Source organism: Microtus oregoni, unplaced genomic scaffold (genome assembly GCF_018167655.1).
Source record: "Microtus oregoni isolate MIOR12 unplaced genomic scaffold, Mior012 000025F_ref0000491, whole genome shotgun sequence".
NCBI classification, from domain to species: domain Eukaryota; kingdom Metazoa; phylum Chordata; class Mammalia; order Rodentia; family Cricetidae; genus Microtus; species Microtus oregoni.
This window is the reverse complement of record NW_024543084.1, coordinates 35162121-35182667: the sequence shown is the minus strand read 5'-3', so window position 1 is coordinate 35182667 and position 20547 is coordinate 35162121. Positions and strand designations below refer to the sequence as shown.

At 35.4% G+C, this 20547-nt stretch overlaps 1 protein-coding gene across 1 annotated transcript in view; it reads left to right on the top strand.

The window, feature by feature from the left end:
* The window catches only part of LOC121462568 (probable ATP-dependent RNA helicase DDX60), a 129528-nt gene that overhangs the window by 57343 nt on the left and 51638 nt on the right, over positions 1 to 20547 (top strand). The window contains exons 7-18 of the mRNA XM_041674204.1: positions 11 to 172; positions 1553 to 1711; positions 5484 to 5625; positions 6576 to 6731; positions 10663 to 10768; positions 11188 to 11303; positions 12479 to 12636; positions 13911 to 14163; positions 15245 to 15411; positions 15898 to 16056; positions 17725 to 17874; positions 20078 to 20197. Coding sequence (XP_041530138.1) covers positions 11 to 172; positions 1553 to 1711; positions 5484 to 5625; positions 6576 to 6731; positions 10663 to 10768; positions 11188 to 11303; positions 12479 to 12636; positions 13911 to 14163; positions 15245 to 15411; positions 15898 to 16056; positions 17725 to 17874; positions 20078 to 20197 — 1848 coding nt within the window. The remainder of the gene's footprint in view (positions 1 to 10; positions 173 to 1552; positions 1712 to 5483; positions 5626 to 6575; positions 6732 to 10662; positions 10769 to 11187; positions 11304 to 12478; positions 12637 to 13910; positions 14164 to 15244; positions 15412 to 15897; positions 16057 to 17724; positions 17875 to 20077; positions 20198 to 20547) is intronic.

The window sequence follows — 20547 nt, the reverse complement described above, 5'->3', positions numbered from 1 at the left end:
GCTGTGACAGGCTTGTGAGACAATGTCTCTGCTAAAGCAACTCTGGCCAGAAGGCTCTGATATCCAGCAAGCCCTTTGCGTCACTTCATGCTCCCTCTTCTTGGAAATGTACCACTGCTTCTTAGAGAACCGAGAGAAGAAATCTTCCAAGCAGACGTGTGAAGACAAACAGGTGCGGTTTGCTGCACTGGGATGCATTTGTGCTTCCCTATTTTGTTTTCACCAACCATTTGTCCACGTGGCAATGGGTTCTCTCTCGTTTATATGATCAGCAGAAATAAGAGAATCCCTGCAATTCATGTCACAAAGGAATATGCTGTTCCATGACTTAGTGTGTTACCTACAGGTGCTTCACATAGGACATATGTGGTCTTCATCACCCGCAGACAGGCAAAGGAAGAAACAATCTGCTATGCTAATGTGCTTTGGGCTTTTTCTGTGAACAGTTCATGAAATGCTCAGGAAAGCATTGTTATTCCTATTTCACCATCAAAACACAGACTTTCAGTTTTTGAGAGTAACAGTCCTCCAACCCAAGGTGCTAAATAGTAATGTAGTTTGGATTAAGGTTTATCTTGTGCAAATTTCTCAGGGACTTTAAAAGATAGGCTCACACAGTGGTTCCCAACTTTCTAGGGAGAGACTACTCTTCTTAGTTTTCTTTATTGCAGAAAAGGTCAAGAATCTGGTGGCCAGTTGAGATTTAGCTATGACTAAAAGTCATATCTGCATATATGTTCTCATGGGCACTAAAGTGTACTCATGTGCACATTCCATTTTATATGTAATCTCAGTAGTATGGAGTCTCAGCTAATGAATCCTATTAACTTTCTAGATTTCAGAAATACACAAGGTTCAGTTTTTAATATTTTGCTTTGCAGTATCTACTTAAATGTATATTAAATGAAACTTTTCTACATGATTATATGTCCAAATTTAATTCTTCCCTAAATTATGATAGTAAGTCAAACTTATCTCCCTGGAACTTGTAAACATTAGACCCTCTCTGGCATCTTAGGAGTGTCCCATTGAAGTATCCTTGCTTCCCCAACAAGACAAAATATTTGCCAATAGCAATGATGTCCCTGCCCCATGATGCTAAGCATATCTACTTATTTACCTCTGTTCTCATTGTGCAGTTACAGCCTTAAGCTACATTGTTATTCTGTTGTCCTCATGGAAGTCGTTCATAATATTGTCTTCAGAGTAGGTTGCTTCAGTGGAAGAGAGAATGTAGCATGTAGCTTCCCCTCTCAAGGTCCCCTGGAACTTCCCGTTCACCACCTGGTTTATTAGTTTAAATCTGGAGTCCCTGAAAATACTGAGCTATGCCTTACACCAGCTTCTGCAAAGCTAGAAGCTTTCTTTTCCCTCTACCTCAAATGTTTTTAAACATAGCCTAATATCTAGGTAAGTACTGTCTCAGAAATGGAGAATGTGTAAATTTGGAATTCCCACATAGAGAGCTAAGCTACAAAGTTCAGGCTTCTGCAGATTGAGTGTGTAGTCTCCCAGCTTGCTGTTCCCTACTCACCTTCTTTACCTTCTACAGAAACAAGGTAGTTGTTTATCCCTGAAGGACGTGGAAGACTTTTGTAAGCTCCATTGCCTCAGTGTGGTTTTTCAACTTCACCTACCTCTTTCCCAGAGAGCCTGCTCAAGATTTATCACTTCTGCTTGGATTAAGGACCTCAAAACTGTCTTTAAAATGGTAAATATACTTGCCTTTCACTTGTATTTTTGTTTTAACTACTTGGTACATTAAAAGCCATGTTAACCTTCAAAATAGATTTATATAGGGTAGTGTTAAAGTTTGGAGTCTTCAAAGATCGGCTTGTTTAAATAAGTCACTTGACTAGTTTCAACAATCATATTAAGTAATATTATTGTTATTAATACCAACCATCATGGCATGTATCCAACCCAAAGAGGAGCTTTTTGAAATTTTCCTTTTTAAAATTCTTGTCAGTGTGAGGAGTTTTTTCATTAACGAGGAAGTTCCTGGTGACCACCACCTTCTGCACTGAGAAAAAACTGAGTGAATGGATGCAAGGCTTTCTTATTTTTTCCCATTCCAGATTATGGATACAGAGATTTTGGAGACCTTAGGAAAACAGAAAGCAAAAATATCTCCAGAGTTTTCTTTGCAAATCAGTGCCAGACTCTGTTAACACTCCAGTTTATTCTCTTCATTTTAAACGAACAGATTTTTCTGTTTTTTATAGCATGGAAAATATCCATACACATTTTTTTCTTTTCACATCCTCCTTTCTTTCTATATTGCATGATATCATCTTTAATGACTACTAATTGCATCTTCATATATATGCAGTATATTTACATAAATAATTATCATATACATATGAAAGTATACATCATATATATGTGTGTGTGTGTGTGTGTGTGTGTGTGTGTGTGTGTGTGTTAGTCATGTATACTTTCTTTTAGGATCCTGAGATAAACAGTCAAGAAAAGTGTCTTATGCCCAATGAAATTAGGAATGTGCTCTTCCATCATGGAGATGGAGTGAGATGAACACCCTTCATCATTCCACCCTAGTTCTTCCAGACAATTACATGTTATAAAGAAGACACAGACTGAATATTAACACTTACTGTGAAGGAAGATCTAGGGTACTTTTGAAATCAATAGTGAAAAGATCTCTTAAGAAGTTATATGACCCAAGTCCTGAAGGATGGCTAGGTGTTAGCAGGGTGGACAGAAAGGAAACCAGATTGTGGGAGAAGAAGTACTGTGTGTGACTGTCCTAAAGATAGCATGGCCAAGGGACTGGGGTCCACTCATTGTATCAAGGACAGAAAACTATAGGGTTAGTGATGAAGCTGATGTAGTGGGTGAGAGACAAATCAGGTAGCATCCTGTAGGTCAGGGCAGATAAGTTCATCATACGTTCCCTGAGTGCCAACTAAATGGTTTATGTAGGCAAATGGCACTTCTTTTTATATACACACACACACACACACACACACACACACACACACACACAAACTGTTTTACTTGCAAATAGACCATCAGAGTGTAGATACAAAACTGGATTTGGAGGGATTAAGGAACTATTTAGCCACCTTCTTGTTGATGGTGTTAGAGGCTAAGGAAGAGCTTTTGAGCCCTCTACATTATGCTCTGAGTATACTTGTACAGTAGCACTCTGAAGAGTGACTTAAGTCTACCTGGAGGCAGCAAAGCTGCATGGAGAGTGTGCCTTTCTTACTCAATGAGGAATAGCATTTCCATAAATGACCCTGTATCCAAGTCCAGCATGGGAGATGCAAAGGAAATTCATGGAGTGTATTGATTTGACTGTGACTGAAGTGGTGATTAAGTTACATTAATTTTACTTGATAATGCTTGTATTATGTTTACTATATTAGCATAATGTGACCCAGGATTGGGAACTGTAGTTTAGGAATAGGGCTCATGAGTGATGGTTCAGTTGGCCAGGCACGTACCTTGGAAGCCTGAGAACCTAACTTTGATCCCCAATGTGCAACTGATGGAGAAAGTCATTGGCTAATAAAGCCTTGGCCCATGTGATAGGGCAGAATTTAGATAGGCAGAGTAAACAGAACAGAATGCTGGGAGGAAGAGGAAGTGAGCTCATACAGCTTCTCTTAGAGCCAGATGCGATGAAGCTCCGACCCAGGATGGACATAGGCTAGAATATTTCTGGTAAGCGCACCTTGGGGTGCTACACACATTAATAGAAAAGGGCCAGGCAGTGTTTAAAAGAATACAGTTTGTGTGTTGTTATTTCGGGGCATAAGCTAGCCAGGCGACCGGGAGCTGGGTAGCAGGAATGCAACCCGAAGCTCCCACAACATACATCCATGTATGAAATCAAATCAGGCGTGGTGATGCTCACTTGTAATCCCCCAGATAGATAAATGGAAAGATCGCTTGTTGACCGTCCATCCTACTTGGTCAAGCTCCGGACCAGAGAGAGGCCCTGTCATATACATAAAGTGGGATTTACCAGGTAAATCCCTGTGGCCTCTGTGCACCTGCACACCAACACCATGCCCATATCCATACAAAGGAGCATCAGGACGTATTGGATGTCTGCACTAGTGAACATTCATAGCTGCTGTAATGAAATTTTTGAAGAGTTCTGTGGTGTAGTAAATACTAGCATGATGAAAGTGGTTCTATGTAGGTTCTACTGATTCTTGAGGGAAAATTCTGTATCCTAAACCCCATAGGAGGACATTATTTTGGTGTTTTGTTAGTGCCTAAGGGTAGCAGGCTCTGTATGACTCTATTATTAATGAAAGATAGGAAGACTCCACTTCTCAATCCCATTTTCATTTAAATGTTTTAGTATGGGTCATATACTAAATATATTAAATCTATTGTTATCTGCAATTAAAATAAACATTGTGGCACCAGTAATGTGCTTTGACTATTATTACTGATTTATTTCTCAGTTATATTAAATTATTGGGTCACCTTTATGTAGCTTAAGTCTGGTCCATAAATGGGAGCTGGCGTGAATGCAGCAGGTGTGATACGGACTTGAACGGAAGCCTCCCTTGCACAACTGTTAGCAGTGAAGAATTTTTGACAGTTTTTAATATACAAGGAAGTGCTTTCAGTTAAAAGACATTATAAAAAAATCTTGAAATATTTAACAGTGTTCTAAGATGGCCTGGCAGGATGTACCTGATAATTTTAGCTGATCAGAAATAGTAGCTTTATTTTCCTTTTTATGTTGGGAAGCATTAAGTTTTAATACCAAGGCATAGAGAATAATGAAAACTCACTTGGGAGCCTCTCACTTTAATTCTGTAAATCATACCATTGAGGAAGAGTTGTGTCTACTGTGTAAGTGCTGCTTGTGCAGACATTCTGTCTTTGTTACAATGGAACATCACCATGCAGCCTTAAGTTAGTGGAGACCTATCAGCATTGGTGGGTGGGAAATGTTTTTCTTTCTAGAACCCTTAGCAGCCCAACATTTACAACCCAAAATAAACAAAGAAACCTAGGAAAATAATAGAAACACATTCAAAAGCTTAAGAAATATACAGTTTTTGAGATTTTAGATTACATTGGGAGGAAACAATCAATAGTAAATAAATAGATATTTCTTTAACTGATGATAAATGGTTGGGTTTTTTTGTTTTGTTTTGTTTTTTTGAGACAAGATCTTGCTGTGTAACCCAGGTTGGTCTGTGTAACATAGACAGGCCTTAATCTTGTAGGCATCCTCCTGCCTTAGCCTCCCAAATGCTGAGATTACGTGCAGTTTAAATTCATTTTTGAGTCAGTTTTTATTTTATGTATTGCTTCAATTTTTAAGGAACAAAGTATAATTGTTATTCAGCCTAAGTGGGTTTACATTCTAATAAGTATTAGGACAGTTTTCTCATTTGCCTTTCATTTGGATTAGAGATGTGTATGGAGTCATTCTACATATTACTGTGGACATGTAAGCTGTCAACAACTTCTTTTTTGATTTCCAGAAACAGTGGTGCGAGTATTTCATCCTAAGTAATGTGTACATGTTTAAATTTTGGAGTTTGGATTTACTTCACCTTTCTGATTTAAGTGATGGGCCTTTGCTGAAGAATATTGCTTTTTACTATGAAAATGAAAACTCAGAAGGTATCAGCTTACTATATAATACACCTCCCCTTTCTTTAGAGAGAAAATGCAGAACTATCAGCTTACTATATAATACACATCATCTTCCTTTAGAGAGAAAGCTCATGAAGAGTTTCAAGCTTCAAAACCATTTTGTAAATGCCTATTGTATAAACAGTAATTGTTTCAGTTTCCCAGTCTTTGTTTATAATTTACATTTGTGGCAATCAGAATGAATATAACAATTCAAAAATAATTTTCAGTTTATTAGCACTCCATAATTATGTTTGTTAAACGTGTATGTTCATGTGTTTGACAGTTCATAACAGTTTGTTTTCATGCATGGCATGTAATATTTATTTATGAAATCACTCATGAATAGAAACATTTCACTTTATTAGATATTTTGTGATTTTAGGTTTTTCTAAGAGATACTATCTATATATTCTTATATAATTTGTGTTTTGTTAGACTATTTTTCTTGTGTTTTTATAATCAAAGAAAAGAAAACACATTTTGAGAGCCTAGTGCTTGAGTGAGTAGTATAGAAATGTCTTTAACATCAAGATTTGGTCCTGTCATATTTTAGGAATTGGAATAAATTACCTACTTTGAAAATAATGGTTCATTGTTAATTTTTTATTTTAGTTTTATTCAGTGTTATTGGTTAAGAAGCTATATGTAGTATAATATTTTTATCATCTTAAAAAATTAAATCTCTGCTGTTGGTTATCCTTAGTTAAGACATTAATTTTTAATATCAAGTTCTCAAGCAGAAAGACAAGATCAGTTTTGATATGTACCTTGTCATTGTCCACAGCTGTGATCCTTTTCATTTAGATTCAGTGGTAAGCTCATTGAAAATTTCACTGTTAGCCTCATATTTCAGAGCCTACTGACTTAAAGATGTTATGTGCTTTAATGCGTGTGTCAGTGCTTCTTAACAATGTGTTTTTAATTTTGTGAACCAGGCCTGAATTTGAATGTAGGAGATGTCATCATGAAGGAGTATGTACATCTCTGGGATACAGTGTCAAAGTTGGTGGGAAATTTTGAAGTGGGAAATCCATTTCCTTTAAGAACAACAGAACGTCATTTTCTTAAAGAGACCCCATCACCAATCAAAGGTAACTTATCCCTAATTCAAATGTCATTTTCTTTAAATGACCCTATCACCAATCCAAGGTAACTTGTTCCTAACTTAAATGTTTACTTTAAAATACCACATCACCAGACAAAGATAACTGATTCCTACCATAAATTGAGGAAGAAAAAAACCTCTTGGAAACTCCAAGTAGAAATTGTTTTCTAGCATTTGTGTGTTTGAATAGTTGTCATATCCATGTGGTGGTGTGCTTCAACTAATATTGAACATTTAAATGTTGTTTGTAATTAATGTTGCCATTTTAAAAAGTCAAACCATATGTAAGTGAATTCTCTTTCTAGCAATGTAACCTCTGTCAACAAAAATTTTCAATATTCTAATGCATCATGATGGCTCTTCTCCAAATAATAGAATGGGGGAAGCCTGCAAAATAACTGGAGGAATTGAGATCCATCTATGCTCTACCAGCATAGAGATTAGTGTGGTAACATATTCAGCATCTGTGTTGTATAGTAACAAAGTAAACACTAGACTTGTGTTGGGAGGAGTGTGAGATGCTAAAGAATAAAAGGAGCCAGCATCCACCTTAGAAAGACTTTGCCCAAATCAGTGCATTTGCCTTCTCTGTGCCGCAGATATACAGAGTGTCTTTGGTGACAGACACGGGAGAAGAGGCCAGAGCCAGGAGGTGGCAGAACTGACAGTCTTCAGAAAGCCAAGGTCCATAGGAGCAAACCTCACAGGTTAGCTCTTCCCAGACCTGCCTTTCAGTGAACAGAAATAACAAAGACGTCATACTGTTTCTACAGCATAATAAATCACTCTTGAGAATTTGGAATTTAAATTGTTATGCCACAAGGCCCCTCTAATCCAGTAAACAAAAGTGATTGGAAAGATCTGGCAAATTATCATGAGGAAGAAATCATAAACATTTTTATAGGATTATATGCCAAAAAAGGATGTTAATAGAATTCACAGAAGAGCCAAGGAATAACTAAGAACACAATTAGCTGTGTGTAGGCAAAAGTTTCTCATTTGTTCCCATCTACTTAGACCCAAAATAATCATACAGAAACCATATTATTTTAATCACTGATTGTCTAATCACTTAAGTGTAATTGTTAGCTAGTTCTTATATCTTTGGTTAACCCATTTCTATTATTTAATATTTTATCATGAAGTTCATGGCCTACTGGCAAGTTCCAGCTGACTTTCCCTTCTGGTGATTGCACAGCGTCTCTTGACTCTGCCTTCTTTCTCACAGCATTCAGTTTAGTTTTCCCCATCTAGCTCTTTTCTGTCCTATCACAGGCCAAAACAACTTCTTTGTTAACCAATGCTATTTACATAATACAGAGGGTAATCTTATGTCAGCTGTGGACTTGGAACTGATAAGTTCTATTTGTTTAATCATCACAAATATTATGTACTTTCTGAATAAAGTTTGAAAACATTTAAGAGAAATTAAATGTAAAATTAGAAATGAGAAAAATAATTAAAACTTTAAAACAATATTTATGTCTATAACCAGACTTGTAGAAATCAAAATACTGAACAGGTTTAAAATTGATTGGATATTAATAATGGAGGAGTTTTGGTTCTATAAATAAATAGAAAAAGAGCCATACTTAAGGTTGGAGACATCCCTCACGGGTCGTGTGTCCTAGCATGTTTGAGATTATGTGCTCAGCTTCCTGCACAAGAAAATAGAACAGGTGAAATATACCATTAAGAGAAATGATAAAAGCTAGTCACAGAAAGAAGGATACCATATGATGCCATTACATGCACAGTCTAAAAAAATACATAGAAGTAGAGCAAAGTAAATAGGTAATTATTGAGGAAGCAGTGTTGGGGATGGGGAAATGTAGGTCAAAGGGTACAAATATGGAAGATAAATATATGGCAGATAATAGGTCTGTATTTGATGTACTTGATAAGGCTACTGTAGTCTATGAGGGCTAACACTAATGATATATTTCATAGTTCCTGATCCTCCTGCCTCCACCTGTCAAGTGCTAATACAGGCATACACCCACAGGCCCAACTAATACTATGCATATCTATCTATGTATCTATCTATATATCTATCTATGTATCTATCTATGTATCTATGTATCTATCTATGTATGTATGTATCTATCTATTTATCTATCTATCTGTCTGTCTGTCTGTACACACATACACACATATGTCTCAAAATAAGTATATTAAATCATGGTATATACCTTAAATAAATATAAAATTAAATTTCAGCACATAAGGTATTAAAAGACATGGAGACTAAAAGTCAACCTTTGGTTCATTTGGGAACTTGGAAAGAAAGAATGAATTGATGTGAGTGAAATTTTGTTTAGAAAGTAATGACCTAACATTTCCCTGAATTAATCAAGACAAATTTTATACATTTAGGATGTCAAATCAGGTAAGTTAAATGCAAAAACATATTAAGCCAGAAGAATGCACTCCCTTGACACACAAAGGGAAACTGCAACATGTAAAAACTACAGAGCATCTCATAGGATACATAATTAATTCTAAAGGAAGAATTAACTCTAAAGAATTAGTCAAGTGACAGATTTCACAGTAATGATAAAATTCAGAATGTTCAGAATTATATGTGATTATTAAATTATATTAGGGTAGAGGATAGTATGCATATTTGCAAAAAAACAAAAAAAAATGGCTTAGTCATAATAACATAATAACATCTTTAATATTGTAGTGAATTTCAGGAAAAATGATTTTAGAGGAAGTAGCAAAAGAAATGTTTCCTGAGAACTTAGGATACATACATACGTGTGTGTGTGTGTGTGTGTGTGTGTGTGTTTGTGTGTATTCTCCTATGACAATGAATCCCACCTTACAAAAGAACACTGGAGCAAGGAGTTTACTGTAGCAGTCAGAGAGTGGTTCAAATTAGGTTAGGGCAGGAAATGAAGAGCACTCTGCAGAGTTTGTCTATGAGCAGGTTTTTACTTTGGAAGACATGAGGTTAACTGGGAACTTTGAATGAAGTTCATACTATCTTGGAAACATCTCTTGCAAATAACAAGAGAGCTGGGGTATTTATTCTCCAGTTGCTGTTATGACTTTGACTGAGGGCCATTCTCAGAGCTTCTGGTTTGATCTCTGTGGTTACAGGGAGAAAAGTACTTAACCTACCAGTTACAGAAGGTATCCTGGGCAAACACAAGAACAGAGAGCATCGGGAGAATTATGAACAATACGTTAAATAAAAATTATTCACTAGCCAATTATCACAGCTATAAGATGCGGCTGATCTATTTATTATCTGTCTATCTGTGTTTCTATCTATGTCTGTCTGTCAGTCATCTATTCATAATCTACCTACTTATCATCTAGCTGTCATATTTCTGTCTACCTGATCTAGCATTTTGTCACCTATCTACCTGTTTTTGCACAAGCATGTATATAAACCGAAAGGAAGCTCAAAGGGAATATTGTAATAAACTCAATATCATGACTTTTGTTTTTCCCTATTTTAATTTATATTTGACACTATGTATGTGATCTCTCAGATTGTTATCTTTAGAATCTTTATCACTTATTAGACAAAAATAAAAGGATTAGACATTTGAACATAAGCACCACAGAAAATTATCTATCATCTATTATTTAACTCTTTATCAACTATCAATAATCTGCCATCTTTATCACAATGTATCTATCTAGATATACCTATTGACTCTCTAGCCATTGAGCCACCTATTTTTCATCTATATACCTATTTGCTTAGTTATTATTAATTTATTTTCTATTATGTTCCTATAGTCTCAAAGTAGGAAATAGCTTAATGAGCAGGTTTGGAATTAAAATATAAATGAAGTGAATATGAAATGTTTTTAAATGTGAAATTTTGGGAAACAATGTATTGTCTTTCTATATGAAAATTTTACATTTAACTTGGTCATATTTACTTTTGTTTACAGAAAGTTCCCAGAAAAAGATGCCAAATTTGGGTTTTATTCCAATGTCATGTGCTTTGGTTGATGAATTTACTGGTGACATTTTGAAAGACTTGCCTTTTCTAAAGAGGTGAGGCCTCCATATGTATTAATAAATACTTGTTTGGAATGAATAATAGCTATTTATTAAGAAAAGTCTTTGAGAAGGCTTTTTCTGAATAAACTACAGAAATATGACACATTAAGATAGCAAATTACATGTAATATGTATTTGGAGCATGTTGCCCATTGCCCATGTTTATTATATCTGTGTGATTTTAATTGGAGAATAAAGCACTCTACCCCTAACATACAAGGAATATTTGAGAGTGTTGGAGACCTGAAGTGGTCCTGGCTTCTGAAACTTATAAGAAAATGATTTTTTGCCTTCTACTACACATGTTGTATCCCAGAAAGAGGAGAAGATACTATGATTTTCAAAGTTATAAAATGTATTGGATTTGGAGGCCTGGAATTTGATATGTGCTTGTATTTCTTTTTGTCTCCCAGTGATGACCCCATTGTTTCCTCGCTGGTTAAGCATAAGGAATTCGATGAGCTTGTGCACTGGCATTCCCACAGACCTCTCAGTGATGACTATGACAGGACAAAGGCCAATTTCAATGGTGACCTTGCCGATTCTGGTAAACTTATTGAAATCTACATCACTCTGGCCTTTATTTCAAAGTATAAATCACATTGTGAACTCAGATCAACAGTTTTTGGGAAGAACATTCAACAGGGCATTCAGATGGACAACAGGAAGGATGTTAACAGAGAATTCTCCCTTTGTTTCCTGGTGGTTATTCATGTAAAGGGTGTAGGTGGTCTAGGCAGAGGAGTGCATTTGTGATTTCTGTCTCCCGAGTTTGATACTGTGTTAAGGAAAAAAGGCTTGTAGTTTAAGATATCTGGATGTCGTTTGAAGTTTAATATATAGTGATGAAGCTCTCAGCTCTATGACTGTGTCCCAGGATGAGGGCCTTATTTTTCCCTATCCATTAATTCAAGGAACCAGAATACCTCAGATGGCTTTCTTCTTGACTTTTCCTACTGAAGCTCATTCACAGGGCACAAACAGGTAACACATAGAGTCTGTCTCTAAAACAAAACAAAGAACCCCCCCTAATAAAACCCCAAATAACCTGGAAAGAAGGGTACTCATGGACCTCCTACTCCTTACTGCTAATCCAGATGGATTCTGGAGGGGGGTCACCATTACCTCAGTTGTGTACCCAGTGGTGTGCTCCCAGGGCTCCATTGTAGAGGCAAATACACAAACCCACAGTCCTAATTAAAGTTAATACGTCAGAAATCAAACCAAAAATGCTTGAATATGGAAAAAAGACTTTTATGGAGATGGGGGAGCTGACAGGTTAAATTGGATATAAAAGAGAATGGGGGTAAGAAATTAGAGAGCACTACATCCTTTATCAAAGAACACATTTAATCAATAAAATTAAATAACATTCTTAGTATTTGCTTTTGGAAACAGAAAGCGTTTGAACTGCTGGGAGTTGTTGACCAGTAGCAGAACCCTTAAACTGCATGCATGAAATCCTAGGCAACTATATAAAAAGTTGCCACCTTTGTCACCTTTGTAGAATTTTGAGAGTTATTCTATAGATGTGATAGTCGAATTGAAGACAATTTTAGATACACTCTTTGGGCAATCTGCTCAGACAAAATTGCTGTTGTACACTAGAAAGAATAGCACCTGTTTATGGAGTGGTGTGGAGAGTTAGAGATGCTGCTGAGAAAGCATAATCATTTACATTTTAAGTTTTATTTTCTTCTTCAGAGCGTACAAGAAACCCCCGTTATCTTAGAAGTGTGCAGAAATATCATGTTTTTCAACGATTTTATGGGAACTCATTAGAATCAGTCTCTTCTAAGCTCATCATAACTCAAGGTGCTAAGCCTCAGGATTGCAGTAAGTCCAGGAGCACAAAGACACGTGTAAGTTTCCATAAATTCCATTATAATTAAAAGCTCTTGATATTGTTCTTTTTTATTGATTTTATTGAGTCATGCATTTTTTATCTGTTCCCCTCCCTTCCTCTCTCCTTTCCTTCAACCCTCTCTCTTGGTCCCAATGTTCCCAATTTACTCAGGAGACCTATTCTTTATTAAATTGGTGTTTTCTCATCACTTTGATGGCTTCCTTCCATGAGATACCATCTTTTTTCTTATTTGGGTGTAGTGGTTTGAATGAGATGTCTCCCATAGTCTCAGCATTTGAGTGTGTGGCTTCCATTTGGCAGCATTGTCTGGGGAGGCTCAAGTGATTGGCCTTCTTGGAGGAAATGTGTCACTGGAGGCCGGTTTTGAGAGCTTATTAGCCTTGCCATTCCTATTTACAGTTTAAGACACAAACTTTCAGCTTCTTGCTCCAGGTGCCATGCCTCTGTACCGCCATCACTGGTTCTTAGCCCTCTGGAATCACAAGTTCAGATAACTTTTCTTCTATAAATTTTCTTGGCCATATTATTTGACTAGCGCACAGAAAAGTAACACAAAGAACAAACATATTTACTATGATACCTGCTAGAAAGTCTAACTTCCATATAAATTATTACATATACTCCTCTATGCAATAACATATGCTTATTTAGAGAATCAAGTAAAGCATTAAGTCAATAAAGGTTTGGTTTAAAATTTTGCAATAATATTAAAATGTAGTTTATTAGTTAGTAACAATCAGAATGTTTTTCACAAATCCAGCAAAAATAAGCATACAACACATGGGTTTCTTTGCCTGACTTATACAGATTTTCTATGCTTTCCTCAAAGTATTTATATAATTAATGTTTTTGCTTTTTTAAGGTATACAGTTAAACCTTCATGATAGAAACATCATGATCATGTACGGAGTAGGAAGATGACTCGGTAGGAAGGGTAACAGAAATGCAGTCCAGGAAAGAATAGCAGGTGTCACTGCATGGAGACCTAAATGAATCTTTGCAAGGTCTCTTTGGTTTTATTATATTTACCCTTTTATATTTAACACTACATCAAAATTTAGGAAATTACCTATGTCAGGTCTTTATATTCACTAACTTGAATTTTTATGTTTTCAATCAACAGAGTCTTAATTAAAGACTTTTTTTATGATTATTCAAGTATGGGGTGATGGTCAAAATCATCTGAGCATACTTAAAAAATTCACCAAGAAATGTCAATGTGGGATAGTTCTTTCTTGTCACAAATTGTGTTTCTTTCCATTTGGGCAGGAGAGCAAGGCTGACATAATTGCTAGAGAGAATAAGAAGAGGTTGATGGCCAAGGAAGAACAAAGGGAAGAACAAAAATGGAATACCCTGTCATCTTCTATTGAGAAGGAGATGAAAAATAATTTAAGCTCTGGGATGAAGAAGCTGGAAGAGTTTTTGAAATCATGTAAAAGTAACTCAGTAAAAGTTCAGGCTGAAAAAGCTGGGTTAACGGCTTGCTTGACAGCATGGAAGGATCACTGCCGAGCTGAAGGTGTGTGGGGTGTAATTCGGGTGGCTTACCTTGATGAGCTAGAGTTCAAAGAGATGTAAAGACGTGCCTTGTCACCTGCTAACTAGAATTTGTATAGTAAGACTGATAAAGGGTTCTTTCCTCTGTTTTTATCAATGAGCAATGACATCTCAGGGAGGTGGCAAACAGCAAAGACAAAGCATATTCACAAGCACAATTATAGATAGCTTTAAACTAACTGCTGACCAGGAAGAGAGCATTGTTAGCAGAACCAATAACAGTGAGACACAGTAGAACTCATAATTTATTTTTGAGTTCCAATGATAAACATTTTTTTTCTGGATAAGTTGGTGTTTATGCTTGCCTATTAACTTAGTTTCCCCTTATTTGTTGTGATGAAAAATACTTTCATTAAAGCAACTTAATGAATAAAGGGTTTATTCTATCTAATAGCTCAATGGTACAGTTCATTGTTGTGGAGGACATATCAAAGTTGGAGATGCTTTAAGCACCTCTATTTCATTTACTTGGCATCCTCTTGTATAATAGCTTTCAATATAGGTTTGATAGCACTTCCATAGTAGGTGAGAGTGTGCACAAACTAAAAGAAACATAAGAAACCAAAAGAGAAGTGAGAAGGAAGATGTGAGTAGAGGGGAGAAACAGTGTGTGTGATGCCAGAGAAGTGGAGGGATTGTCGGAGTCTGGATCTGATCGCTGGAAGAGATGGATTGCACTGAGCAAATAGATTCAAGATTTATATCCAATAGTTCTCTGTGAACAATAGGGCTAAAATGAATGTTGCTAAGATTATAATCTTATGTTTAAAATCATGCAATTATTTTCTTTTAACAAAGGGGACATAGGAATATGAGACAGATAAATCTTTATAATTCACCATGAAATCCAATAAACTTCAATTTAATGTTTTAATTATGAATTGTAAGAATTTTATCCTGTCCTTTCTATTCTCAAGCATCTGTTAATGCTAAGTGAGTTTCATAAATAGCCGTGAATAAGCTAGATGATTGCTCTTCGTTAATAAACATTTGTTACTTTGATAACTTTTATAACAATTTTATTATTTGCATTTTGTACCAAGGTGAAACAACAAAAGACTTCAGCATAGCTGTCGATATGATGAAGAGAATTCACTCCTTGTTGGACAAACACTTGGAACTTCTGCAGGAAGCAGATCAGAAACTCATAGCCAGATGTCTCACATGTTTAGGGTTTGATGAACTAGCAAATTCTTTGTATTCAGCTCAGGTAACTTATTGCAAAAGCTTCATTTTTACTCATCTGTAATTTGCTCTACATAAAACATCCTTCAAATACAGTAATGCTTTTTATGTTTATTTACAATAGAAAATACAATCTTGATTAATCCAACTACTAAATCTGAGTTACTTAAGAATTAGAAATTTTTATACTAATTGACTATCCCACTAAATGTCAAATAATTTCTGCAGACTTTTAAAACTAATCCAATACTTAATTCTGGCAAAACAGCTCGTATCTATAATGGTGATGATGTAAATATGTCAGGGTGTAGCTACAAATATTAGAGTAAGCATTTGAAAATCTTGACTTCTACTGATTTGCTTGTGTTTCAGAAAAGTGGCAATGACCTCAAGATGTTTAAAGGGTGATTAAAATTGTTTCCATATTGAAGAAAGTCAGTTATAAACATTTCAACATTTAAATTATGGTATAACTTAATTGCTTTCAAAATAATCTTTTAAAACAATACAGGATAAAGCAGATGACATAAAACTGAAAAAAATGAATAAATATTCAGTTGGAATTGGGCCATCTAGGTTCCAACTACAATATATGGGTCACCATTTGATAAGAGAAGAAAGAAAAGATCCAGACCCCAGAGTCCAAGATTTTATTCCCGATTCATGGCAGGTAAAATATCAATAAAAATTAATTATTATATTTTTTAATCATGTATGCATCATAGAATTTTATGCACCATGAAATTTCTTATTTCTCCAGCTTTCTCTCTCTCTCTCCTCTGTCTCTCTTTCTCTCTATGTGTGGTAGTATTTGTATTTGTCATGGACTTCTTAATATTGAATTATTACATTTAAAAGTTATTTCAGTTAAAGCTCAGTGTTATTTAAAATGTCTCATTTGGACTAAAATTTTCCATTAAAAGAAGTTAAAATTTTCATTTCCTTGGTAAGGTGTTGGATGGATTCACATACATAGAGTCAAAGCTTAAAGATGCCTGTGCTATACAGCTATTATCATTCTGTACCATGTTCCAGGTTTCCTGCCAATAAAATTTCATTTGTAAACAATATACTCATGAAGAAGTTTGTGTAGTTTAAAGAGTGGGCAAATTGCTTATATATTTACTACCATTCTAACTATATGTCTGTAAACACACATAAGATAAGTATTGATGGCTACAAAATTTAGAAGTAACTACTTGTATATATATATATATATATATACTGTAACTTGAGTATTATTTATTTATAGAAATGCAATTTTGTAGGTTCAATATGACTAGTTGTTCCAGTCAGTTCAGATTTTGTAAGTCACTTTTCATTAATATAATGAGACACCCTAGCTTTAATGTAGAGATACTTAGATGGCTCCATGAGCCTAGCTTCCAGTACCAGCTTGTGAACAGAATGACATCACATCGGAGTGGATCAGCTTGTGTGAGGAAGTGTAAGACTGAAGGCAAGAATCAGAGAAAGCTGGTTGGGCTGAAACCTTGTATATCAAAATTCTTATTTTTCCTTAAGCGGGGAACCAATGTCCTATTTCAGTGTGGGCTACAGGGCAGGAATATTTATTCCTGTTTTCCGTACACCTTCTAATTCTTTTATGCCCTTTTCATTCTGATGTAGCATGTGGGGAAGACTAAATTCACAGAATGACAGGTTGGGATTTGAGAGTACCTTCTGTCTTCTGTCCTTCACATAGGTTTTCCATTCTTTTGACTACTCACATCTTGATGAAAAAAATAATAGGATGAAAGATGATGGTCCCAAATACTCACCCTTCAAGGGTAAGCAGTAAAATAAAGAATCCTTGGTATTTCTGTGCTTCCACCATTTGCTTACTGCCATGCTAATATATGTTGGCTGATTCCAACAAGTGTATTTCTCTATTAAACCATTAAAAACAAACTTCCTAATAGTGAGATCTTATTCTGACACTATTTTTGAGTCATTTTTTTTGTACAAAAGAGCATGTTCTATTATGGTCTTTTCCTCCCTCTATGTTGTATACTTTGGTCACATTTCTGTCAATACACCTTGCTTCATTGCCTTCCTCATTGACTCCTTCTTGGTCCTGAATATTCTTCCTTTCCTATATAGTTCTTTTAGTTTTTCTACTCCATTTTCACATGTAAGACTCCTCTCTCAGCTGTTGAAAAGCAAATAAATTGCATCGTTTGAGAGAATGTCATCTATCAGAGTTTTCTTTTAGATTTTCTGTGTGTCTGCAGCTCTCCATCATTGAGGTTCAGAAAAATCAGAATGGTAAAGGAATGATATTTTGGGTAGCATATGACTTGTTTGATTGATGCAAATCATGGTCTGACCCCTGCAGCGAGAGCTCCTGGATGTGGTGGATAACAATGAATCTGCAGTGATTGTTGCCCCAACCTCCTCTGGCAAAACCTATGCTTCCTACTACTGCATGGAGAAGGTGCTGAAGGAGAGTGACGAAGGCGTCGTTGTGTATGTTTCACCAACAAAGGTAGGGATCCAGTGCATGGAATATTTTTCTTTATTCCTGAATTTACTTAGAAATATTAGACATAGATATGTGGTATATCTAGTTTTTAAATTTATTTTCACTAGTTAAAAATTAGTAATGGGCTTCATAATAGAATTTTTGTATATAATTTTTGACTCCCCTTCACCACTACCTCCCCTATGATGTATTCCCCTCCACCGCTTCCCTTTATTCTTATGTAGCCCCCATTCCACTTTCAAGTCACATATATTCTATTATCTTATTTCCCTTCTTTCCTTCTGCACTATTTCCCCTCTTATGCTTCCCTTTCTAGTTTAATGTCCCCTACCCAATCTCTCTTACATTATACATATAATAAAAACTAAATTTTATGATCTAAATGTAAGAGAAAACATGTGGTATTTGTCTTTTAGTGTCTGTATTATTTTGCTTAATATAATAATACCCAGCTCCATTCATTTTCTTTGAACAACATTGTTTCATGTTTGTTTCTGTTTGAATGGAATATTGTATTTGTACAACGTTTTTTCGATTAATTTGCTGCTGGACATCAAGCTTACTTCTGTTTCCTAACTATTGGAATAGTGGAAGTTTGAACTAGGTTATACACATATCACTTTAGTAAGACTGGAAGACTTTAGGGTATATACCCAGGATGGAGCTATATATCAAGGTCATGAGGTAGTTTCATTTTTCATGCTTTGTGACACCTCAGTGATGATTTCTATAATGGGTATTCCAGACAATACTTTTACCAGTAATGATTAAGGGTTCCCCTTTCCACATGTTTTCCCCAGCTGTTAACACTTGTTTTCTTGATTTAACCATTCTAATTGGAGTGAGATGGAATCTCAAATCTTTCTCAAGATTCCTGTTGTCATTCAGTGAGCTTCTGCTACAATCAGAGGTAGTGGAATTCTGTTTATTTAGAGAGGTGCTTTTTTATATTTGCATATTTAGATATGCATTTCTTTGGTGATTTGGGTGGTATTATTATTTATGAATTTTGGTCTGTTGTATTTCTTTATTCATTTTTTTACTAATTCCTCAAATTTTGTGTAATGAATAATACATCTTTTTCTGAGCCACAATGAAGTGTACCTTAGCTTATTACAGTTATTCATTCCAATGGTAATGTTAAAATCTTTGTGTAATTGGAATTATCCACATTTTCATTTGGAGACTGTCTTCATTAGGTATTCCTATTGCTGTGATAAAATATCATGATAAAAAGAAACTTTGGGAAGGAAAGGTTTATTTCAGCTTACACTTATATAACACAATTAATGACTGAGAGAATCAGGATAGGAGCCCAAACTGGGTCAGAACCTAGATGCAGGAATTGATGCCGAGGCCATGGAGGGGTGCTGAGTACTGGCTATTTTTGTCATGGCTTGCTCATCCCGCTTTTTTGTAGCAGAAAAGATTACTAGCCCAGGGGTGAAACTCTCCACAGTAAACTGCCCACACATCAATTATTCATCAAGAAAGTTAGCCACAGGCCCATCTGATGGTAGCATTTTCTTAGTAGAGCTTTCCTCCTTCCAGATGATTCAAGTTTGAGTCAAGTTGACATAACAATAGCCAGCACAAGGGGGTTGTGTGTTCAGATACATTAAAATAACTGGAAAGTAACTTTAAAACGTATTTATAGATGAATTATAAATTTTACAGTTTCGTCTATGTGGTGTGTACTTTGGGGAAAAGTGTAATAATTCAATAAAAGTGTGTAACAGATGTTTGAAGGTTTATAGATTCCTCTGGCCATGCTACCCACTTGACCCTTAGTGAGACTATACAGATTTGTGTATATAGTCAAGCTTCTGACATCTGAGGGAGGTTCTGAAATATGAGATACAAATTTGTTTGAGATTCTTTTTGTGATAGCCTCGGATTATAAGTGGTGATCATTTAACTGCACTGTATATGTTAGTTTTTCTGCTTTATAGGATATGCTTATCATTTTACTTCCAGATAATTGTTTTCTATGTCTGTTTTACTGTAGGTTGTTGTTAATCAAAGAAGTTCAGATTTTTAGTCCAACAGTTCAATGGGAGAGCTTTTTACTGTGAGTGGGTAGATAAAAGGGTTTATTTAGTTTTCTGCGTTCATAGCAGAACATAGTTTTGAACATCTCCATCATTAAATTTTGCTCACCTACACTTTATTATGTAGCTAATACATCTGTTTTCCTGTCAATCAGGCACTTGTTAATCAAGTGGTAGCAACTGTTCAAAACCGTTACACCAAAATTCTGCCAGCTGGTCAAGTTCTGTGTGGCGTTTTCACTAGGGATTATCGTCAAGATGCCCTGAACTGCCAGGTTTGCCATACTACTTAATAAACTTAATATTAGATTATATAACAGTGATATGTCTTTTTGACTAGAAATCTAACATCTTCTCAAGATTTGTGAAAATAATTTCTTGAATTTGTGAAGTACAAAACTGCTTCAGAAAAAATACAAAGTTGTCAAATTTTAAAGAATGTGAAAAATAGAACTCATTTTCTCTAAAGATATATTCATTTTGATATAAACTTTTAGTTTATATCTCATTCATCATGTTGCTTTACAATGGAATTCAAAATGATACAGTGATCTTACAAGCTACCAAAATTTAGTGAACAGCCATATATTATTATAATTACTTTCCTTTGTTAGATACTCATATC